This window comes from Mustelus asterias, chromosome 13, assembly GCF_964213995.1.
Source record: "Mustelus asterias chromosome 13, sMusAst1.hap1.1, whole genome shotgun sequence".
Taxonomy (NCBI): domain Eukaryota; kingdom Metazoa; phylum Chordata; class Chondrichthyes; order Carcharhiniformes; family Triakidae; genus Mustelus; species Mustelus asterias.
In genome coordinates, this window is record NC_135813.1 from 69,773,839 (window position 1) to 69,799,440 (window position 25,602).

General features: G+C 40.8%; 1 protein-coding gene across 2 annotated transcripts; it reads right to left on the reverse strand.

Moving 5' to 3' along the window:
* Positions 1-406: 406 nt before the first annotated feature.
* Positions 407-21,556, reverse strand: wsb2 (WD repeat and SOCS box containing 2). Of its 2 annotated transcripts, none has more exons than XM_078226995.1 (9): positions 21,285-21,556; positions 19,300-19,474; positions 15,305-15,525; positions 10,707-10,838; positions 6,074-6,174; positions 4,328-4,500; positions 3,526-3,639; positions 2,190-2,297; positions 407-1,891 (listed from the first exon to the last, which is right to left on the reverse strand). In XM_078226995.1, the coding sequence occupies exons 1-9, from the start codon at positions 21,319-21,321 to the stop codon at positions 1,729-1,731; spliced, it is 1,224 nt and encodes a 407-aa protein (XP_078083121.1). In that variant the 5' UTR covers positions 21,322-21,556; the 3' UTR covers positions 407-1,728. The 2 variants fall into 2 exon arrangements, with proteins under 2 accessions (XP_078083121.1, XP_078083122.1); XM_078226996.1 differs by having other exon boundaries at positions 19,300-19,471; positions 21,285-21,551.
* Between the last annotated feature and the right edge of the window lie 4,046 nt (positions 21,557-25,602).

The following is a 25,602-nucleotide window of genomic DNA, read 5'->3' on the forward strand; positions in this document are numbered from 1 at the left end:
GTTTGACATGGTAGATGTTGAGATGCTTCCTCTCATGGAGGAATCTAGAACTAGAGGGTACATTCTATTAAAAATGTAAGGGGTCTCCTATTTAATACAGCAAAGAAGGAACTTCTTGAGCGTTATTAGTTTTTGGAATTCTGTTCCACAGAGTAGTGGAGGCCGGGGCACTCAACATATTCAAGGCTGAGTTAGATACTTGATTGGATGGAGGACAGGAAGGAAAGTGCAGTCAAAGCCACAATCCAATCAACCATGATTTTATTGAATAGCAGAGCAGGTGGAGATGGGGGCACTGGTCAAGGTGAAAAGCATTGCTGTTTGTAACCTGGAAATTAATGGGTTGAGCAAAGACTTAACCACAGAGAAGGTGGCAGAGCCTTAAAATATGCAGACAACATTAAAAGCAACTTTAAATTGTTTTATTTCTAAAAGTCAGACAAGAGTACTGAAAATATATTGTATTTTTTAAATATAATGAAAATAAACAGGCTTATACAAACAATATTTAATATCAAATCTTCAAGTGGAGATATTTTGCACTTGTTAAATTAAATCAGAGGTATAAAACATCTTGGTGCAGTGGCGAGAAGCAAATGTGGAGTTAGTTGCAAGTGATTTCTTAATTCAAATGTGTGACAACACTGAAAAGAAATTCCATTCCATGGAAAGTTTATCATTGATGATAATCAATCTGCACATCTATTGATATCAAAAAATGCACACAAACCTAATAACTTTGTACCACTGAGGTGATTATGTTTTCAGAATTTTGCTTGCGTCGCCGCTTTAGCCAGTTTTCTTTGACATTTGTTTATTTTCTACATTTCTTTTAAAAATCTGTCACTTGCACACTGGATTTAAATCTAGTGCACGTGAAAAACAACAATAGAAGTGCAAAGTTAGAAGGCAGACTAGCTTAGAGGTAGCATAGGTGCAATGGGTCAAAGCGCGTCTGCTTCTGTACTGTAAAATTCTGATTCTAGGCTAAGAAAAATCACTAATCCAAAAGAGAAAAGGTGAAAAGTTACCACAGGACAGTAAGAAAATACAAACAAGGAGGAACGTTTTAGAAATGAAGTGTATTTATAGGTAGCAGTTGTGAGGAGATTTCAATTGGAGAAGAATTAAAAGATAAATCTAAAATATTTTTTCAACTGTTGGCAAGATAAGGTACAAATTCGTAAAAGGTAAATTTTAGGACTCACATTTATGGACTTAATTAGTGAGGATAAATTATTTAAAGGAACAATTAAGACTGTAGTGTCATTCTAGACAGATGGATAAATGAACAACCATATTTGTCTTGTGCAATTCTGAGCCACACAATTTTTGTGGATACATGATTGGTTAAGTAAACTGGAGACAAGAAGGTTGTACAACACTTATGGGTTTTGCTTCTCTAAATGATTGGAAGTTTCATTAACAAAACATTTTAATCTTCAGCCCTGATCATCTTTTTGAACATTCATTGTGTCCTACTTTCGATCACTCATTTGACTTTATAAAGTAAAACATTCCAGTGGTATGCAAAAGAGATTCTTGCAGATGGCTCAATTTCTAATTGAACATAACGTAAGCAACTTTTAGAAACGTGCAAGGCTCTTTTTGGTGACCCAATTCTTATTGTAATCATGTTTTTAATCACAACAAATCAAATAAATCTTGGTAAAAAATTCACTCAGATATCACGGAGATAAGATTTTCCTCCCATCCTGCAAGTGCAAACTAGAACTTCTTATAAACCAAAAACTCTTTTATTTTCTTTGGAATGGGCAAGAGCATAACTTGGTGAGTCGTCATCACACGGCGCAGAGTGTTGCGACAAATGTGTTGCAGAGTTGGCAGCACCCTTGATATTGTCCAGAACTTAACATGGCCATCTCTTGTCCTGGAACAGTAGGGACGGGAAAGTGTAAGTTGTAAACTAGTTTGTACAAGTACATATAATAAAGAATCCTACAGAGAGAATATTTTGTCAGCCATTTTTCTCTAGAATTCAGTTCCGTAACTGATGAATCTCTGTGATTTCCTTCTACTCAGTACCCAAAAGAACAGCTAAGATCTGGGTCTCACCAGCAGGAATCACTCATGACACCATTTTGGTATGCAGTTGGTAAATTTACTGCTCAAACATACAGATCAACAGTTAAACCCTTTCATAGTGTTAAACCTCAAAGCATCCTTACCCTGTTGCTAGTACACTACCATGTGGAGAGAATGTACAACAGAGTCCATTGGCCAGAGGAGCAACATAGGTTGTCCTTTGTGATTCCAAGCACCAAATTCTCAGCAACCTAGACACAAAAATACTTTGAATTAAAAATTATGATCTGCAGTTTTCATATTGAACAAAGATAGATTGGCCTTTAACCCAAGTAGCATGAACAATGGCATGTTAGGTAGGCACAATGAGTAAATTAGTGGAGCAAAATTTAACAAAAACTAACTGCAGATTACAAATCTAATCAGATGTAATGACACCTTGTTGAAAACTTGGGCTGAATTTTCACACAAATGAAGAGGCTCTCCGTCCCAACAAAAGTAGCTGCGGAGTCACAAATCCAAAATCCCACCCTTGAACCCTACACATGCCATTTTTTCAAGGGGAGGTGGGGGCAGGTTCTAAATAACACATTCACGGACAATGGAGCTGCTTCAGTCAGATCTGACCTCCAGTAGTAACATATCTGTAACATGATATGCACACTTTAGACCTGGTAGAAGATCTAGACTTGCCAGTATTCTTTGGAGAGATAGGATACCCTTTTGGATATTCCCCCAGGATTCTTTTGGGAGCAGCTAGGTACTCCATGCTATTGTTAAAGGTAGACATGAATGTGTGTAAAAAAAAATGCATGAAAATCATTGGAACTGTCAAAGGGATTTAAATCTCCTGTTCTTTAAATTTTTGAAAAATAAACTTCAGTGTTTAAAAGTTAAATGTTGTATGATTTTTAAAAATCAATGACAGTTTTCATCGAAACAGTGCATACATCAATAGACACTTAAAATTTAATCTTAGCTTGGGTCCCGAGGTCTGCCATGACGGTTACTAAATGAGTTGGCATAGAGGAAATAGGGCAAAAAGGGTGATATGTTGGGGGTATGTCATATCCTGGCTGGCATGATTTGGCACAAAGATAGCATAGGGGCTATAAATATTTATGGGGATCAGTGGGGAGGCATCAGGTGGCACGGGTTAGTAGGGAGTTTGTCAGGGGAGAGTTTTGGTGGGCTGTATTTTTGTTTTGTTTCTTTTTATCTCCAAAGTGGTAGATCACTGAGGCTGGCCTTTTTGCCCACCCACCTCAGCTGCCTCCAAACTCTTTCCAGTTGTGGTAGCCATGACGGCAATATTCACCCACCCCGCCAGAACAAAAATCCTAACTTCCAGGGCACTTCCTCCCTTTAGACCCAGGAGTAACTACTCAGGTTGCATCATTAATAAATATCACAATATACAGTTCCTGAATAAAAAAGGATCTCCCCCCCCCACCACTTAAGAGGGTACATTGATCTCACCCATCATCTGCTACAGAGGTAATATTTAGTCCTTCCTTGGAAAAGGAGACTGCTCGTACAAATCCAGTACTGAAGCCATCATTAACATCCAGATCAGCAAATGGGGAACAATGCCTGCAATACAGGAAATGTTAACAAAATTTGTTCTGATTTATAACCAAGGATGTTTAGAATCCACTTTTAACCTGGTTTCCAGTGATACATCCTCAGTTTTTTTTTGAAAAAAAATACAAACTTTATACAAAATTTCTTCCCCTAATTCACGTGGCTGGGCGCAACTTCCCAAAGCCAAAAATCAGGTCTGTTTGTTCCAATTAGGCATCAGCTTTTGGAGGCAGGAAAATCCACTGGAAGACCTTGGGAGCCCCAATGACAGGAAAGTAACTGAAGTACAGGATAGCACTTTTGGGGCTTTCTGGAATGGCCACAGTCAAACCAAAAAAAAAAAGAGAAAGTGCTGGAAAACCTCAGCAGGTCTGGCAGCATCTGTAACGAGAGAAAAGAGCTGACGTTTCGAGTCCAGACGACCCTTTGTCAAAGCTAGGGTTGTCACTGGCTCAACAGGCAGTGGATGGGTCTACCAATGTGGCCATTAATCCAGCTCAATAACTCTTACTCTTTTAATGCCAAATTTATACCCAAATAGAAGAGTTCAAGATCAAACTCACTCATTGTACAAATATACACAAACATTAGGATTTAAATGTTCAATATCATTTCATACACCACATTGGAAACAATTGCTATGTAACAAAGCAAAAACAAATTGGGCTGTTTAATTTTGCATGAATTGCTTCTTTACCTCAGCTTCATCAGGCTTTCTCCAGTGTGGGGGTCCCATACAATCACTTGTGTGTCATAAGATGCAGTAGCTAGTAATGCCCCATTGGGGGAAAATGCACATGATATGACATCGCCACCATGTCCTTCAAGTTTCCGAATCACTGTGTACGATACCGTACTCCACAGCAACACCTATAATCACCATACAGCTAAACTTACAACTTCTTAATGCCATAGAAAACCGTCAAACCCAAAATAATTAACTAGCAAGTGCACTATTTAATGTTCATACCAAAAGTATTATTAGGATAGATTTCCCAGGTCCTCGCATGTAATGAGTACCTCTGCAAATACACATCAAAAAACCCAGGGACCTACTGCCCTTATCAGAAATGTTGACACCAGTTAAATTGATTTCTGATATTGTAAAAATTCAATTTTCGGAGATTCACCTCCCTCACACACAGACAGGCCAGATTCTGTCCTGTAAACATCCAGACACGAGACAATATTTCTGTAGCAGAAGGACTGATGTTGGAACTATTTGCCAAGACAAAATAAATTACATGCTCATTTCAAATCAGTTTCCAAGATTCCTTCAAATTGATATAGCGACAAAATCCACCCAAGACTTGCAATTGCAAATACAAGAGTTTATATTTGTGTAATAATTTCTTTCATGTTGAAGCATTGTTGAAAGTTTGAGGAATAATCAGACAAAATGAGATACAAGGAGGGCAGACCGATAGCACGGTCAAACATGTTGGTTTTACAGAGGATCTTAAAAAGGAGAGAGGAGGTTGATAAATATACAGAGGAGCACATGCAAGTACATCATAGAATAAAGCTAGGTCCGCGAAGACATCCCAAGTAGGTATAGTAGTGCAAGTAGGATCATTGAAGTTACTGTCAAATTAAAATGAAAACAAGGTAAGGTACAAACAAAGTTACTGGTTCAGATATCTAATCTACAATACGGGAAGATGGTACTGAACCCCTGGGACACTGCCACACCTTCCCATTAAGGGAACACAATGCAGATAGGTTATAAAATTGTTTCGCAATTCTAATTTGACAGCCTTCTTCACAGCCACAGACATCTCAGCTATTTCAGTAATGCAAGGAGAGAAATGAATATTGAAGGTGGTAAAGGAACCAAAAGGAAAGAAATAAAGATCAGATGCAAAAGTAAATTAAAATAAATCACATACACCACCCCAAACTCCCAAGATAGCCACAAAGAAATGAGTCAATAGTCTCATTGAACTTTATATCCGAATGCTTCCTCTGGTTGTAAACAAATGCAGACACAGCGGCTGATCTAATAAATTCAACAAGAAAATATTGCCTGGTGTCTGATATAGTTGTCACAAATGACAAGTTCATTTGACCTTATCCACGAGTCATAGATAACCTTCATTCACTAATTACTGCTGCACCTAAAGTTGAGTAATCGACTTTGATCAGAAGGGTGTGAATTTTCCTAACAACCCACAAATGTTAGTAATGGCTATTTATGGTCCGAAACTGGGTGGGTAAGAACATTAAATAATGGGAGTTAACTTCCAGAACTCTGTTGAAATGTTCAACAGAACATTCTTTTCGAATTACTATGTACTTTTTATAAAACTAGTGTCATTCGTAACTCAGCAGCATCTTAGTGTCATTGTTTAATTATCTACAAGACACATCATATGTAAAATAAATGGTTCTTGTCCAAAAGGCTCATACTGATTGATCTTTATAGTTCAGGTTGGAAACTTACAGTCTTTCCTCCTCCCACAGAACAAAGCATACTTGAGTCAGGAGTGACAGCACAACAATAAATCCATTGGTTATGGCCATTTAATATATGCAATAGTTTACCTGGAAAGGATGGAGAGAAAGAAATAAAGTAGCAATGTATCATCGTTAAACAATCCTCAGCTATGGAAGGCATCATAATTGTGACAAACGAGAAGTATCGAACTATGAGAAACATTTTGTATGACAGAAAATGCTAAGAATTCTGATTGACAGATAAAGTATCTAAAGCATTTAACAAAAGCAATTTTAGATTCTTAGTCATCATATACCGTCAACTATTAAATATGATTCACACATCTAGTTGACAGTTGATTAAAATACCGAATGGTTTAATAAAAAAAGCACCTTTCTGATCATCAGAATATCAAAAACAACATCCGGAGAACCATAATGGCATACAATAAAATCTTGAAGCTGCGACACTAATACTGAAAAACCAAAAATTAATGTTGAGAACACAATTATAATTTTAATTTAAATTTGCTTCATGCGCCAATGTATTTTTTTCTCTATAATGCCTTTTTAAAATTCATTTACAGGATGTGGGGTTGTGGGCTAGGCCAGTATTTAATCGCCCATCCCTAGTTGCCCTTCAGAAGTTGGTGGTGAGCTGTCTTCTTGAACCATTGTAAGAAGTTTAACAACACCAGGTTTAAGTCCAACAGGTTTCTTTGGCCAAATAAACCTGTTGGACTTAAACCTGGTGTTGTTAAACTCCTTACTGTGTTTACCCCAGTCCAACACCGGCATCTCCACTTCTTGAACCATTGCAGTCCCCAAGGTGCAGATAAACGCACAGTGTTAGGGAGGGAATTCCAGGATTTTGGCCCGGCAAACGTGATGGAACAGGGATTTTTTCCAAGTCAGGATGCTGAGTGCCTGCTGCCTATATTACATATAAACCAATCATTAACAGGTGGGCATGAATGTCCCAATGTGATTTGACTTTCGGTCTCCTCACCCCCTCTTATGTAGAAGCACTTTGTCACTGTCCAACCACCATCGGGCTATAGGCATTAATTTGCTTCCACTCTGTAGAATAATATATTGGATGATCAATAGTCCATGCAACAAGTAGTATGATTAAGAGCAAAAAAAAGAACCCAAAAATCTTTTATAGCAGAAAGATAGGAGAGTTGGGTCCAATTAAAGTCAAAAAAATAAAAGTTTCTGTGGAGGCACAAGGCATTGCTGAGGTACTAAATGAATAATTTGCATCCGTCTTCCCTTGGGAAGAGAATGCTACTAACATAGCAAAGTGGAAGCTAATAACAAATTTAGATAGGATAAAAATAGATAGAGGAAGCACGTAAAAAAAAGACAGAAAAGTCACCTGGCCTGAATGGGATGCTTTCAAAGGTTACTGAAGGAAGTAAAAAGGTGGAAACTGCAAAGGATCTGGGCACTAAACTGCCTTTGATAAAAGGAGTAATGCCAGAAGACAGATAAATGTTGCCATAGAAATGTTGCAGCACAGAATGAGGCCATTCAGCCTATTGTGTATGTGCCGGTTGAACAAAAAATTAGCTGCCCCATTCCAATCCCACCTTTCAGCACCCAGTGCATTGCCTTGCAGGTTATAGCACTTCAGGTTCAGATCCAGGTGCCTTTTCAATGAGCTGATAGTTTCTGCCTCCACCTCCAAACCAGGCAGCGAATTCCAAACACCCTCCGAGTCAAGAATAATTTCCTCATGTCCCCTCTAATCCTTCTATCAATCATCTCAAATCTGTGCCCCCTGGTAACTGACACCTCTGCTAGGGGAAAAGGAGGATTGTTTGTTGGACTTGAAGGTGGATGCATGATTGTAACATTTTCAGATGACAGAAAAATTGGCCATGTAGTTGACGGTGAGAAAGAATAGCTGTTGTCTCCAGAAAGATGTTTTGGTGGAGTAGATGAAAAAAAAATGGCATGTGGAATTCAATCCAGAGAAGTGTGCGCACATTTGGAGAGGGCAGACAAAGCTATGGAATACACAAATGGGAGGATAGGAGTAGGTGAAGTGAGACTTGAGTGCATCTCCACAGGCCATATGGTCACAAACATGGAGTGATTTCCTTTATTGGACAAAGTATAGAATATAAACACGGTTTGGGGGGGGGGAATTGTAAATGAATTGTCATGATTTCTGATGGACAATTAAACAGCTAATGGGAGGAAGAAACCACAAAAACATCCTTCACTTTATTGACCTCGGATGTCAGACTTCAGCCAGTTTGATTTAGAGAAACTTCCATCTATTATGCTATCAAGCAGCACTTATTCGCTGATGCTTAGCTCAAGTTCCACCAGGGCCACAGCTCCAGAGCTCCTTACGGCTTTGGTCTAAATATATGTGAAATACCTGAATTCCAGAGGTGAAGGGAAGTGAAACTAACTGCACTTGACATTAAGCAGTGTTTGAACAAGTGTGGCATCAAGGAGCTCTTAATAAAATTTAAGTCAATAGGAATTAGAGAAAACTCTCCAATGGCTGGAGTCATACCATACACAAAGGATAATGTGCTGTTGTGGAGGCCAATCCAATAGAACGTCAATTGAGGAGGAGTTCCTCAGGGCAGCGTTCTAGGCCCAGTCATCTTCAGCAACCTACCTTCCATCACAAGGTCAGAAGTAGGGATGTTTTGATTGCATGGTGTTCAATACCACTTGTGACTCCTCAGATACCAAATCAGTCCATGCTCATATGGAACAAGACTGTTCTTCCTTAGGCCGATAGGTAGCAAGTAACGTTCATATCACACAAATGCCAAGTAATGACCATTCCAACAATAGGGAAGTCTAATCATCTCCCCATGACATTCACTGGGATTAGCATCACTAAATTCCCTAACATCCTGGGGCTTACAATTGATCGGAAACTTAGAATGGACCAGCCGCATAAATACCGTGGCTACAAGAGCAGGTCAGAGTTGCATTTTCTGTAACAAGTGACTTGCCGAAGCATGTCCACCATCTACAAGGTACAAGTCAGAAATATGACTGAATACAGCTCCAAGAATACAGAAAACGTTCAATACCTTCCAAAACTAAAGCAGCCCACTTGATTTGCACCTTATCCACCACCTCATGTTTACTCCTTCTTTGACAGCACCTCCCAAAACCACTACCTCGGCTAAAAGGACAAAGTTGGCAGGCACTTGTGAACGTTTCCATAAAGCTCCCCTTCAAATTACACAACATACTGACTTGGAAATGTATTGCCATTCATTCAATCACTGACACTGGGTCAAAATCCTGGAACTCCCTCCCTAACAGCACTGTGGGTATATCTTCAGCGACAGCAGCAGTTTAAGGCGGCGCTCACCATCACCTTCTCAAGAGCAATTAGAGATTGGAAATAAATACTGATGTTGACAGTGATAGCCACATCACATGAGCAAAAAGGGTTAACAGAACAGACTTCAGGAGGTTAAAGACAGACTGGTGAAACGGGCAGACACATGAAGATGAGGTTTAACAGAGGTGCGAATTGACACATTTTTGTAGCAAGAATGAGAAAGAGGCAAAATGAACTAAATGGCACAACATCAAAAAAAAGACTTGACAGCGGAGTATGTATTTACAAAAATGCTTGAAGGTGGCAGGACAATCCGAGGGGGTCGCTCTCAAAAAATAAAACATTCAGGAGCCTTGGCTTTATCATCAGAGGCGTACATTTAAAAACAGGGACGTTTGGCTGAATCTTTCTAAAAATACTGATTAGGGCTGATCCATGCTCTATCCTGGATACTACACTTGAGGAAGGATGTAGACAGGCCTTAAAAAGGCATGGATAATGGATTTACTCAAATGGTACCACAGATGAGGGACATCAGCCATGGTGGGGATGTGGATGGCAGAAGGATCGATAACCAGAGGACATAGATAAGGCAGAAAGAAAAATAGAGGCAGCACAAGGAAAACAATTACTCAGAGAGTTGTTGCGAGCAGAAGTGTACTGCCTGAAAAAGGTGGTGGAAGCAGATTCAATAATAACTTTGAAAAAGGGAATTGGATAAATATCCAAAATAAATATAATTAGACGACTATGGGGAAAGAGCAGGGGAGTAAAAACTAATTGGACAGCTGTTTGAAACAGTTACAATCAGCCAAATGGCCTCCTCCTGTGCTGTATCAAAAACCATTGAACTGTTCACCAAGCCCGAGCTTGTGTAGTCCATTATACACACTGCCTCACCCATTTTAGAAAGCGTAGGGTCAGTGCTACATAAAAATGCTTCCCGAGTTAAAGTCATCAACAAAAACTCCTGAATTCCCACCTGGTACTTTCACCAGACTATTTCATTAAACATTTACTGCTTTGGCATCGTGTTGGTGAGTATGGAGGAAAGTAAGCTGATAAAAAGGGAGAATTGAAAATACTGTAAATCCATTCTCACAGCTCCTACTATTCAACCCAGAACTGTTGCCCTCCACATACAACTTTTGAAGAAATTACTACTCAAGTCTGATGTGGGATTACTAGCCGCAGTGGGGGGGATATTTCTTCTAATTTATAGTCTCACTGGAGGCCCTGGGTGCTCACAACACAAGTTAAATACCAGGTTTCTCTTTAACAATATAGGCAGAAAATTATGTCCACGTACCATCCTGTTTAAGATCCCATACACGCATTGTTGTGTCTCGTGACGCAGAAATCAACATGAAGTTTTCATTGGAAATAAAAGCAAAACACCTCACTACAGATTGATGTCCTTTTAAATTGAAGAGAAGATGTGCTGCAACAGAAATAGGAAATGTTTAAAACTACATGTCATGAAAAAATGGTGAAGTTCGTCAGTTCAGTCTCTGGACAAGGAGGCGACAAGGAGGCTTCCAGAAGTGTCAGTTTTCCAATCCCTCACCCGAGATCATTCTTATTAACTCAGATGTTGAATGATAGCCAAGACACTCAACTACAGCAGGCATTACAGCCAAGAACTCACCTGCCCTAACCCAATATATTGCACCTGGCATGGGGAGTCACCATGGTAGTGATAGTGAGGAGGAACCCTGGCTGATTGATTTTATCCCCTGGGATCAAAAAGGTTTCGCAGTGATCAGTGGTACCCCAGTGAAGCGACATCAGTTGACCGTTAGAGATTAAACCGGTGACCTTCTTGTTCTGAAGGCGTCAGTTCCAGTCTTTAAACAATTGATCAAGTAAAAGGATTTGTAACAGGGTTGAAATACTCAGCACATACGGCAGGCATCTGTCCAAATATAAAATTACTAAATAGTTGACTTTGGTACTTGTCCAACATAATGTTTGCGCTTTCGGTTGCTGCAAACCACAAAAGTGGATCAGAAATTTCTTAGTTACAAATGAATCAGAACAGAAACATGTTCCTACATGTTTTAGTTTTTAAATGACCATTGTTGAGGCAAGCTTGGGTACTTAGCAGAACTTTAACACTATCAATGAGGGCGAATCAATACTAGCTGTCCGTGAAAGTCATAAAAGCAGAAATAGCTAATATTGAAACTGTTAGCGTGAAAACCATTGAATCATCTACCTGGTTGTTAATCGAGACTATCAGTACTCTCCTTTAAAGATTAAACACAGTTAAAAGTGGAATTTGCTTCTTGTGCCTTTTGTAGTCCGAATGCATTGGCATTTTTCCCCTTTATCTCTGCAAACATTAAAAGCTGATGACCATGGTTTGGTGGAGGGAGTGTGTTCAGTGGGAGAGAGCCGAATTAGCACATACCACAGTTCCCAAATTACCCAACATTGAACAATATGCAGTTAGTACGGGCTACCTTTAGGACTGTGAATCTTCCCAGGGCTTTTCCCCATGCATGTCTGAGAATATGTCCCTACACAGCATCAAAAGCAGACAGAAAGCAAGTGTCATCATCCGCAAAATGAACCAGAAGTTTGAGCCTTTCGCAAAACTAGCGCTGGTTTGTTTGTGTGACAGCGTCACTTCTGATGATGCCACTGCCATTTAAGTGACAATTGCAATCTCACAGACACAAATAATGATCCAATGTTAACTTAGAAACCTCACACTGTTAATAGCACTCCTTTCAATCAGTTCCCATCAATAGCTTTCACTTGCAAACAAAAGCTATGAAAAAAGACTAATCATAATTCTTTCAACATTTTACATAAAGCCCAATTACAATTGCAGACATGAATCCTTGACTTCATACCCCATGCTACAATGCAATCCACTTAGCTGCGCTCCACCCAATTATTACAGATTCCACACGTGAAAAAAAATGGATCTTTACATATAATTATTTTTCAAAGTCAATTTCTCTCATACAGGCCAGAATATAAAATAGCAACCAGGACAATCTCTGTTCTATACAAGATCAAATTCAAAATGGTTGGTCGAAAAATTTTGAAAACACCAAAAAGGCTATGTGTCCTTTTACACAGTACCTTTCAATCGGATGTCAGTCCTAACATACCCTCAACTCAAACACAGAAGACTTGCATTTGTACTTTGTCAAATAATGCAATGGGTGCATTTGCCCACAAAATAACAAACAAACAGCTGTCACTGACGTAGGAAATGTATCCATTCATAGAACAATGCGATGTTAACATGCTTCTGTCTGTATTTGTCTATAACGATGTGTTAACGATAGATCACCTACTTGATTACAACGATCTGACAATGGCTAGATGTCCGGTCCATCTATTGTGTAAAAAAGTATAAAGATGGACCGCTCCTATTGTCTCATTGAGAGAAGGTAGCTGTCCTTTGGCATGCTTGCCTTTATAGGACGGGGCATAGAGTATAAAAGTTGGGGTCTGATGTTGCAGATGTATAGAACGTTGGTTCGGCCGCATTTGGAATACTGCATCCAGTTCTGGTCGCCACACTACCAGAAGGACGTGGAGGCTTTGGAGAGAGTACAGAGGAGGTTTACCAGGATGTTGCCTGGTATGGAGGGGCTTGGTTATGAGGAGAGATTGGGGAAACTGGGGTTGTTCTCCTTGGAAAGACGGAGGATGAGGGGAAACTTAATAGAGGTGTATAAAATTATGAAAGGCATAGATAGGGTGAACGGTGGGAAGCTTTTCCCCGGGTCGGTGGTGACGTTCACGAGGGGTCATAGGTTCAAGGTGAAGGGGGGGGAGGTTTAACACAGATATCAGAAGGACATATTTTACACAGAGGGTCGTGGGGGCCTGGAATGGATTGCCGGGCAAGGTGGTGGAGGCGGACACACTGGGAACGTTTAAGACTTATCTAGACAGCTATATGAACGGAGTGGGAATGGAGGGATACCTACTTGATCTAGTTTGGACCAGGGAGCGGCGCGGACTAATTGTTCTTTGTTTCTCGTTTCAAGGCTTCATTCTATGATCATCTTGCTGGTGCCAGTACAGAGCGAGACTGCGGATAGTTGGGAACCTGTCTCGGGGGCAGGGAATTCATATGGTGTTCGTGGAAGTGGAAATGAATAGGGTTGGGAAGCATTTTCCGATCAGGGCCAGTGTGATCTCCTGGACTCATTTCGATCGCCTCAGGGGGTCGGAGAGGAATTTCCCAGTTTTTTTTTCCCCATATTGGTCCTGGGGTTTTCACTCTGGGTTTTCGCCTCTCCCTGGAGATCACATGGTCTGGAATGGGGGGGTAGGGGTGAGTTAATAGGTTGTGATGAACAAAGCATCATAGCTGTGAGGGACAGCTCGGTGGATAGGATATTAGTATGTAGATAGGCTGGAAAATTGGGCGGGGATCCTGGATTCAGGATTCAATCCTGGACCGGGGAGCGGCACGGGCTTGGAGGGCCGAAGGGCCTGTTCCTGTGCTGTATTGTTCTTTGTTCTGTCTAGTGTGCTGCAGAGTACTAGTGCCTTTTCTCCACGAAGCTTCGTTAAAATAAAACTGTATTGTTGAAATCTCCAGTCCGACTCCGAAGTGGCATTTTTCCCACAACAGGCACCAATGTAATTGTTGAATAGTTCAGCAGTTTGTTTCTTTTTCAAAGTCATTCAGAAGTGGAAGACTGGACAATTATTAAAAATGGTTATTTTTGCTGATAAAATCTTCAATTGTATTAATAAAACTCAAATATATCAAGGAATATTTTTGGGCAGCAAATTATGTTTGACTATAGTGCCTGATGCACAGGTTCATGGCAGAATATATGCTTGTGTTTATGCAAATGGATTTTAGTGGAAACCTGAAGCCAAACCAGTACAATTTCATGCATATAATGGACATAATTATCCAATTGTACACATAGGCCACTGATAAAAAAGGATTAAGAGGGAATTTTCAATTATGTATTAGCAACCTCCTTCCCAATTAGTATTAGTTCAAAGTATTTTGTTTTTAAAACACAAAGCACTAGTGTTGGACAACCATTGAATTTTCACATTTTTCCTCCAACCTGGAGGACCACAATTTAGCGGTCTAGTTTGCATAAGGGACAAATGGCAAAAGTGGAGGAGATGACTAGTACAAAGCTCCACAGGAAATTCCACCAATTAGCATCCTTTTCTGTCCTGGTATCTAAAGCCGGAATTCAAAAGGAAGCCAAGTATGCCTGGGCACCTCTCTCATAATTCAATCCTCACCTTATTTCATTACTCCTTCGCAATTCCTTTATTTAGGTTGGGAAGAGGAGAAAAATTAGCGGGCAAGGCTTTGATGATAAACAAAAAGTCATTATGAAGAAATGAATCAAGATGTTTCTCCTGGTGTACGCAAAGTGATAAGAAAATGAATCTGCATTGATATCCGAAAGGTGTCCTTAGCTCCCTCGATAGTTGAGCAAGTTCATCCATTGAACAATTGAGCCATACAGAAAATGCCAAGGCTTCTTACCAAGTGAGCTCATTTTGACCAAGACAAGAATTGGAGCACTACAATTAGCTTCAGTGCCCTTAAATTAGTAAGAGGAAAATCAGTCAGGATTTCCACACATGATTATAAAGCATGTTAGATGTGTGAGAATTAAGGGTGTAGACAGGATTAGGCTTGGCTGTGATCCACCCTGTAATTGTAGTGACTGCCAACACTCCATGACATAGCTGAAACACATGCAGTGGACAATTGAACAAAGTGTTGCAGCCTGAATCAGTAACTAAGCAAGAGTTTATACCTTGAGGAGTGAAGAGGAAAAGGATTACTGCTTTGAATGCAAACTGTTTAAAGACAGTAAGCGACAATTACATTCTTTCAGCACTATGAGGGCACTGGCCTGTGTTCAGAGATATCGCAAGTTATTTTACCAGTAGGCACTTTCCACAACTTGATTTCTCCATTGGCGAGACCCGTGGCAAGGATTGTACCCAAGCATTTGTGCTGGTTCTCGGATGACTGATTTCCATTCTCAGATGGACCTGTTCCAAACGATAACCCCCACACTGTTTGACCACAATCGATTATCCTTTCTCCGCCCTGGCCCTTTGCACTTCCATCTGCTTTAAGACGATGTGTACTTTTATAGCTTCTGCCAAAAGAAAATAAGGAAAAAGCATGAACAGAGGAAGAATTCACTGAAGATATGCTAACCTAATTAGGTTCAAAATCTGCTGTCTGTGCACACCTAAATAGCGATTCCTGCTAACCTGCAACTTGTGCTGGTCCTGGCATTTAATCCACAATTCAGCATTGTGAAATGCTGACTAATCTGTTGAAACGTTCCTTATTGTTAAAAGCAAAGATAGCTTAATCCACGATTGTGGAATGTTACCATTTTAATTGTAGTTTTTATTGATAATTGATAAAAGATACATGATATTACATAGGATATACAGTAACAGAACCATTCTGCTCGACCATTTCATGCCAGCACTTAAGTTCCACTCAAACCTCCCAGTCTTTTCTCATCTAAAATCAGCATAACCCTCAATTCCCTTCTTTCATGTGCCCGTTTCATTTTCCCCTTAAGTGCAGTTATACTATTCACCTCTGACTTCTGGTGGTAGTGAATTCCACATTCTCACTACTCTCTGGGTAGTTTCTCCTGAATTCCCTATCATATTTCTTGGTGACCATCTTCTATTCATGGCCTCATGCATTGCTCTTTCCCACAGGATGTTTTACTCTATCAAAACCTTTCATAATTTTAAGAACCTCCCTTGGGCCACCCCTCAGCCTTCTGTTTTCAAGAGAAAGACAAGCGACCCAGGCTGTTCGTCTTTTCCCAATGGACAAGTCCATGGCGAGTTAGCTTATCTCAGTTGGGGGCAACAGTAGAGGTGTTACATTGGTCTCAGCACCCCTGCATTGTGGTCAAGAAGATCTGCCAAAAGTTCTTGCTCCTGATCAAGATACAGCAATGCTTGCTAAAAATATGCATGCCTAGACAGAAGATGAGGATTAATGGTGGACGAGTCTGGGTGATATGCTGCATGGTAACATCGCACAGTTACCAGCCTCAGTCAAAACAGACCACTTGACCAATAGACATGGAATCATAGCCCAAGCAAGGAGTTAATTATCTTTTGCACAGAAGAAATATTGTAGATAAAAGAAGAAGGAAAAGGAATATGTAAAAAACTAGGTGTATTGTGTAATGGTGAAAAACTCTGACGTTCATGTTGGTCAACAATGAGGCACTTCAAATTGGGCTCAACCTTTGAGCTAGGAAGGAGACATATTATCCATAGTTCCCAATGGCCATTCACAGTCTCTGCTGAAGATGTGTACTTGTGGGGGCAGGGTGAGAAGAGGACAGGCTCAATTATCACACATTACAAATTGTCACTGTCTAAGCTCACACAAATATATATTTCTTTTGTACATACGTGGGAGGTGAACATCACTGGCAAGGTTAGCATTTATTGTCCATCCCTAATTGCCCTTGAGGGGGGGCTGGTGAGCCTCCTTCTTGAACTGCTGTAGTCCATGTAGTGTATGTACACTGGCCTCGGCAAGTTGCTGCACTGCATCAAAGATATGTGGGTTAGGTGGAGTGGCCATGCTAAATTGCCTCTTAGTGTCAGGGGAACAAGCTTGGGTAAATGCATGGGGTTACAAAGAAAATCAAAGCACAGGAACAGGTCCTCCGGCCCTCTGAGCCTGCGCCCACCATGCTGCCCAACTGAACTAAAAGCCCCTACCCTTCCGGGGACCATATCCCTCTAGTCCCATCGTATTCATGCATTTGTCCAGAGTTCCAGGCACCCACCACCCTCTGTGTATGGGGATAGTACCTGGGTGGGATTGTGGTTGGTGCAGACTCGATGGGCCAAATGGCCTCCTTCTGCACTGTAGGGTTCTATGATCTAGTACCTGGCACACACTGCTGCCACTGTATTGGTGAAAATTAACATTTAAGGTGGTGGATGGGTCGCCAATGGGGTTGTTTTGTTTTGGCTGGTTTTGAGCTTTTGAATGCTGTTGGAACTACACTCATCCAGGTATTTGAATAAGAAATTGGGAGATGTCTTCAGGGACAGAGGGGAGGAGAAGAGAGAAAATTGACAGAAGTAGAGGGCATTCCTATCTGTATTATTTTGAAAAATCACTACATTAAATAGATTTCATCAACTTCAACATGACTTGCTTTAGTTTCTGATCACGTGTTGAGAATACTTCCATTTAAACAGCGATTGTTTATGACATCATCTGCAAGAAATATTGTCGTAGAAAAACTGAGGAACAGAACAAGCCTGAGAGTTCATCCGCTTAAGAAAGGTGGGGAAGGAACTGAAGTGTGGCCTGATCATACTAATAATCCATTGGAATGACGATTCAAAGAACTTGTCTATTCTTGTACAGTTTGAAGTATAAAAAAGGATGCCAGAACGGGTGGATGGCATCATTTATCGAGTTCCTGTTGGTCCCATCTCCTGCACCCCTAACCTACCGGATGGCAACAAGTACTGTCGATTTGGACCTTACACCAGTAGAAATAAATCCCAAAGGATTGTTCCAAACTAAGATCACAATATGAAGCCCTCAGAAAACACTAAGTGCGGCTGAATCAGTTCATTCTGTACGTAGGCAGTAACCCAACACATCGTCGCAACCAGCACGCACCCAACAAAGCACCAATATTGGATGCAGGCACGCACAGACACCACAAACAGTGGTGTATTATTAACAGTGGTGCATTTTGGCTACCTGTGGGCTATGATTCCCATTCCATCATAGCCATAGCCGTGCTGGATGGCAGTCTTTTGGGCTCGTTGTCACTGATTTAAAATGGCAAGATCGCTTTTCACTATGTATTTTAATTCACCATCTTGCTTCTGCTAAATCCTGAACACAACTGGGCTACTGACTAAGCAACAAAAAAAAATCTCTACAACATTTAATTATTCTTCATGGGAGTCAATGCCAAAACTCATTTGAAATTATTAAAACTTTTTGCTGCAATTAACAAGCAATATGGGCATATTTATAAAACTGAAGGGAATTTTCAGAGGAAAGAATTACCTCATTAAAATCAGAACATCTTTTGAAACAATGCCAGCAGTTACATTATACTCCAAAGACTGCTAACATTTCTATTATACTTTTCAGGTATATACAAAAAGAGAAGATAACTTGGAAAATTATTTCTCGCTAGCCTCACGTTTTGCTCCTTTTGCATTTAAGCACAGTTTTGCCTTAGGGAGAGGGTGATGTACGTATATTTGCAGAACATTATCAAGCCACACAGAGCTGTTCTATCACAATGGCTAAATGACATTGCTCAATCATTTTATCTTACATTTGCTTGGTGTACAAAATCACACGTTTCTTTTGTTCATCTTTAATCCCATGCCCGTTTCATTTATGTATGAAGCACCAAATTTTCTACCTCAATAATCTGAATATTTTGGGAGTGGGGTACTCAATCATAGAGAATAATGGAAATTTCAGTGCAACATACTTTCATTGAACTCAACTAATGTTCTGGGGACCTCGGTTTGAATCCCTCCACGGCAGATAGTGGAATTTGAATTCAAAAAAACAAAAATAATCGGGAATTAAGAATCTACTGATGACCACGAAACCATTGTCGATTGTCGGAAAAACCCATCTGGTTCACTAATGTTCTTGAGGGAAGGAAATCCGCTGTCCTTATCTGGTCTGGCTTACATGCGACTCCAGAGAACACAGTAATGTGGTTGGCTCTCAACTGCCCTCGGGCAACACATGCTGGCCAGCCAGCGACACCCATGTATGAATTTTTAAAAAGTGAAAAATGTAGCACAGGAAATGCTCAAGAATAAACATTTCTAATAATAGTTTCTCCTGAATTCCTCAAGCAATGAATTTGTAAACTTACATTTTGGGATCTTCAAGTGGCCAAGGTACCAACTTCACAATATTGTGCCCCTGTGACCATGCAAAGTACAAGCTATCAGGGGAAAATGCCACACTCCAAGTCTCACAGCCGGATTTACAAGCTAATTCATGGGATCTGCTGGGTATCAGTTTTGCCAGCAGGAGAGACTCAGCTGCTGTAAAACAAAACAAAGCATTACGCTGGTTATTAAACAGGTACATAATATGACGCTCATTAAAATGTGCCCTACAACCGTCCTGTCTCTTCACCCACAACAAGCACATTTTCAGATAATATTTACATGTTAAGTCATCCTTTCATACCGAGGAAAAATCCATTATGAGGCCACACCATTTAACCATATTATCATTGCAATTTCACCAGAGGTTTCAATTTTCCTTAAAAAGACCTGCTAAAATATACAAAAAAAAGGCACAAGTCATTATTCCTTCATGCTCATGCTAAATTATTTCAAGTGGAAAATGAAATCACTTCTTGGTTACCGTAGAAGCAATTTTAGTTTAAAATTAAATTCATTTTTCATGGGCCATTTAACTGATTTATTCATGCTTCCTCAAATGGTGACAATCCAAAATTAAACATCACGGTCAGTCCCTTGTGATTCAAATCTCGTGCCCCATCACTTTCTAAAACATTACATAGCTAGTTTCAGGGCTTGGCTGAAGTCTCAGAATTAGAACCCTTAGTTACCAATTCTTGCAATTTTTTTCACGTTTTTGCTTTGGAAAAGTTATCAAGTGGAGGGACGCCATGTGGAGAGACATTCCTCCCATTACAGTCATCCAGCGTCAGTATTGAGCATTCAATACATGTATAGCACACACTGAAATGCAAGAGTCAAGCTCTCTTGATTCTGTCCAACAGGGTACCTTTAGCCTTGGAAGAGCAATTCCGTTAGCCAGTGAAAACTACTAAGCACATTTCACCCTTACAGACAGAGCGACATTTAAAAAAATGGAGTAACGTGTTCCAAGAAATGGGTCACCTCACTACCCATTAGATGAGAATCATTCAATCTAATCTTGAGGAGCTGCTAATTTCAATATTATCTAGTCAGGTCTATAAATCAGAACATTGCAAGATCACGCTCCACTCCAGAAACTGGAATGCATGATTAAGGTTGACTATGCAACGTATTTCAGTAAGAAAGGCTTGCATTTATATTACAACTTTCACACCCAGATGTAATCTCAAAAGCACTTTACAGCCAATAATCTCGCTGTTGTAATGCATAGAATGTATTAACCAAAAACAGAAAATGCTGGAGAATCTCAGCAGGTGTGACTTCATCTGTGGAGAGAATAGAGCTAACGTTTCCACATTGGCTCTATTTATTCTCCCTCCACAAACGCTGACAGACCTGAGATTTCCCAGCATTTTCTGTTTTTGTTTCAGATTCCAGCATCCACAGTATTTTACCTTGATCATGATGTATTAACCAGTTTGCACACAGCAAATCCTACAAACAACAATGTGAAAACGGCCAGAAGGTCTGTTTTAGCGATGCTGATTGAGGGATATTATCAGGACACCACGGGAGAATGTTCGTCTTTGCAATACTGCCATTGGGGGGAGGGGGGAGGGCGGAATGGAGGATAGGGCTTCAATGTGACCGCTCATCCAAACGGTGTACCGCCTACAGTGCAGCACTCCCTCCATACTGCGCTGCCAGAATCGATGCTCAAGTTTCTGGGAGTGGGACTTGGAACCTATAACGTGACTCCTTGGCCATCATCTGAGCCTTGGTTGGTAGCGGATTGTTGTCCTGAACGCGTGCTAGGCAAACGCCTTTTAAAACAAGGGACGGTGTCCCTTTAAGGAGAAACATTATTTAACTATCCGACGCATTAACAAAAGACCCAAACCTTACGAAGCTTCCTGTGCGTGGTTACAGTGTAAACAGGTCATTGGGATGTGTACAAAGGTGATTGCCAGGAGTGTCCTTGCAGCGCGCACTCACTCACCTGCAGGCTGGGGGCTGCAGCCTGTCGATCCGTCCATCAATCCCTGGGGCAGTTGTCAGGCTGTGTCCTCATGGGGATACAACAAACGGTGAACACTTTTCGTTTTGGTTTCAACGCAGCTTCAACTCATCTCCCTCTCCCTCTCCCTCTCCAATCCATTCGGGGTTTGTTTTTTTATAAAGTACAATTTTCCATACTGTCTTATCACCAATGACCACCTGGTGTTTAGCTGTGTTTGAAAGCTCTGGCCACTAGTTACATTGCAACAGCTGAGCTCAACCCAGCCCCTCCCTGTAACCAGCTGAGCTGCACCATATGACCCAACCCTCTACTGCCCCCTTGCAGCCAGGAGGACCAAATAAATACCCCCTGAAAATTAAAACAAACCCTTTGATTCATTTCAATTTCCACCCCCCCCCCCCCCCCAATCAGCTCCTCGGATTCACAGCCAATTAATAACTTTTTAAAATCCAATTGCTATTATTGCTGTCAGCCTTGGCTGAATGGCAGCACTGCCATGTGGAAGGCTGTGGGTTCAAGACCAATTCTTGGCAGATTATCAATTCTAGGTGGACGGTGCTACAAGAGTGCTACACTGTCAAGGGTTCTGTGTTTCAGATGAGATGCTGAATCGAAGCCTCGTCTGCCCTCTTAGCTAGATGTGACATATCCCATTGAAGAGAAGCAAGAGGCGTCTTTCCCAGTGCCCTGGCCAATATTTATCCATCAACCAATATTGGTTAAAAAACAAGTGATCTGGTTGGTGCCATATTCCCATTGATGGATCCTTGTTATGCACAAAATGGAAGGGCTCAGTTCCTGCACTCCAATCATCAAATAATTCAATAGCGTTTTTACACCTACCTAACCACGGAGCCTTGGACCCCTTCTGAAGATGATCCTTCACAAACAGCCCTCAGTACTGGATCGAGTCTACTTATTTCATCCATCACTATGTCTTGCATCTAACCTCCACCCATTCAAGAACAGTAGAATAATTACAGCACAGAAGGAGGCTACTCTGTCACATCTATGCAGTTCTCTGCTAGTAATATAGCAAGTCCCACTCCCTCCCTTTCCCTGTAGCCCTGCATTCTTGTTCTTTTGATGCTTATCCAAATCCTGTTGGAAAGCCATGATTGAACTTGTCTCTCAGGTAGTGCATTCCAGATACTAATCATTCACTACACTAAAAAAAACATATCGCTCGCTGTTGGTTTTTGAAAGTATCTTAAATCAGTGTTCTCTTCTACTGTTTTGCCAATCTGAATAGTTTCTTTGCTGATTTTGAACACCTGTATCAAATTTCCTCGAAACCTTCTCTTCTCTAATGAGAATCCTGGCATCTCCAAACTATCCACGTAACTGAAATCCCTCATCTCTAGGACAATTCTCCTAAATCTTCTCTGCACCTTATCTAAAGCCTTCACATCCTTCCTAAAGTGTGGTGCCCAGCATTGGACACAATGCGAGGCTGAACCTGTGTGTTATAAAGGTTCATTATAACCTCCTTGCTTTTGTACACCTTACAGCTATTTATAACACCCAGGATAATTATGCCTTTTTGATCACTTTCTTGATTGGCCCTGTCACATTCAATGATTTGTGTACACAAATCCCACCAGGTCTCTCTGTTAATGCACCCCTTTAGAATTGTGCCGTTTAGTAATAAAGCCCCACCTTGTTCTTCCTACCAAAACGTATCTCTTCATACTTCTCTGTATTAATAATATTATTATACCTGTCATGTGTCCACCTATTCCACTAGCCTGTCTACATCCTCTTGAAGTCTTTCGCTATCCTCCTCACAGTTCACAATACTTCCAATATTACATCATCTACACATTTTGAAATCAGCCAAGTCTGGGTCATTAATTTATATCAAGAAATGAAATGGTCCTAATACTGATCCCTGAGGAGCCTCATTACATACCTTCCTCCAGTCCGAAAAACAACTACTCTCTGTTTCCTCCCACTCAGCCAATTTTGTATCCATGCAGCCATTGTCCCTTTTATTTAATTTACATCACTGGCAAGGCTGTTATGTGGCACTTTATCAAACATATTAGAAGTCCATGTCACAACTGCCACATTACCCTCATCAACCCTCACTAGCAATTCATCTTAGCACAAAGCTTCAGTTTGAATTCACACTTTAATGAATAGCATTGAACAGCTAAAGTATAATTTTCATAAAATACCAATAACTCACAATTGAAAAGGTAGGCAAAGTATCAATTAGCCGACTGCTCTTTTCATATCTTTGCAGCTTCTTGGAGAGCCTGTTGACATTGTGGAAAGATTGCAGGCTGATTAACAGACTGACAGGGCAGAGTGTGAAAGTTCCCTCCATGACCAAAACCATCTTTGTACTGTCCAACAGGCTGTTAGTATTTTACATGTATGGGTTACATGTGTTTTATAGGATCCCGTAACACACATGGAATGAACAGGGGAGAATGGAGGTTCCAATGAAGCTAAGAATCCTGCTGGGTGCCCATGCAAAATTCTGAGCCAGAGCTCCAGTTGTAGCAGGACTGTCTGGAACAGAATTCACTAGTAGACAAGAATCAGCCAGCTGCATAATAGAAGTAACTGAAAAAAGTGCAAGATTACCCATAAAATAATTAATAAAAATATTGAAAATAGCTGCATCTGCTACCTAGAATTGTTAGTAAGCTCAGGATTGAATCAGGAAAATCAGGTTTCTAACATAAGGCACAGTGGTTAATGCTGCTGCCTCACAGTGCCAGGGACCCAGGTTCGATTCTGGCCTCAGGTCACAGTGTGTGTGGAGTTTGCACATTCTCCCCGTGTTTGCGTGGGTTTCCTCCAGGTGCTCTGGTTTCCCCACACACTCCAAAGACGTGCGGGTTAGGTTGATTGGCCATGCTAAATTGCCCCTTGGTGTCAGAAGGATTGGCAGCATAGTGGAGGACATGCCCCTGTCTACATCAACAGGGATGAAGTGGAAATGGTAGAGAGCTTCAAGTTTTTAGGTGTCCAGATCACCAACAACCTGTTCTCGTCCCTCCATGCCGATGCTATAGTTAAGAAAACCCACTAACGCCTCTACTTTCTCAGGAGACTAAGGAAATTTGGCATGTCCCCTACAACCCTCACCAACTTTTACAGATGCACCATAGAAAGCATTCTTTCTGGTTGTATCATAGCTTGGTATGGCTCCTGCTCTGTCCAAGACCGCAAGAAACTACAAAGGGTCGTGAACGAAGCCCAGTCCATCACACAAACCAGCCTTCTATCCATTGACACTGTTTACACTTCCTGCTGCCTCGGAAAAGCAGCCAGCATAATCAAAGACCCCACGCACCTTGATCATACTCTCTTCCACCTTCTTCCGTCCAAGAAAAAGATACAAAAGTGTGAGGATACGTACCAACCGACTCAAAAACAGCTTCTTCTCTGCTGCCATCAGACTGTGAATGGACCTACCTCACATTAAGTTGATCTTTCTCTACACCCGAGCTAGGTCTGTAACACTGCATTCAGCACTTTCTCCTATCCTTATCTATGTACTGTATGCTTTGTCTGTATAGCACACAAGAAACAATACTTTTCAAACTAAACTAATACATGTGACAAATAATAAATCAAATCAAGTCCAATCAAAAATACATGAGGTTACGGGGATAGGGCCTGGGTGAGATTGTTGACGTTGTAGGCTTGATGGGACAAATGGCCTCCTTCTGCACTGTAGGGATTCTATGATTCTATGAAAACTTACATGAAAATTGAGTAGCTCACAATAATATTATGAAATGCATCTTACATCTGATTTTGTGTGTTTAAAACAGTAGGATTTGTGGTTTGCTGCTCCCTCAGGTCCCGGAATGAAGAGCAGTGAACCAAGTAGCAGACAGCTGGAAGGTATCAGTGTCACTTTGTCATTCAGGTGAATTTCAATTCCAAAAATGCAACTTAAAATGGTCTCTTTCCTTGACCCTTGCAACACTTAAAAATGAGGATCAATCAAAAAATTGTGGCTTATGGACTTCAATGTGGCAAAGTATGAGGGCATTCTCTCTGCACCTAAGAAAGATCTATCAGAATATTTTCAAAATTTTCATAAGTCAACCCACGGAAATCAAAAGCCAACCCACAGAAAGCAACTGCCCGGATGGGGTACCTGGACGAGCACTCAGGTCCTGTGCGGGCCGGCTGGCGGGGGTATTCGCAGACATCTTCAACCTCTCTTTATACTAATCTGAGGTCCCTACCTGCTTCAAGAACATGACCATCATCCTGGTACCAAGGAAAAGCAAGGCAGCGTGCTTTAATGACTATTGTCCAGTGGCTC

Excerpts from the sequence above, each read along its gene's own strand:
- wsb2 (XM_078226995.1), bottom strand. The coding sequence starts at position 21,321 with ATGGACGGATCGACAGGCTGCAGCCCCCAGCCTGCAG. Across the intron at positions 10,839-15,304 it reads GTTGTGGAAAGTGCCTACTG|CACATCTTCTCTTCAATTTA; the intron begins GTAAAATAACTT and ends TTTCTGTTGCAG. Across the intron at positions 2,298-3,525 it reads ACCTCTGTAGCAGATGATGG|GTTGCTGAGAATTTGGTGCT; the intron begins GTGAGATCAATG and ends TTTTGTGTCTAG.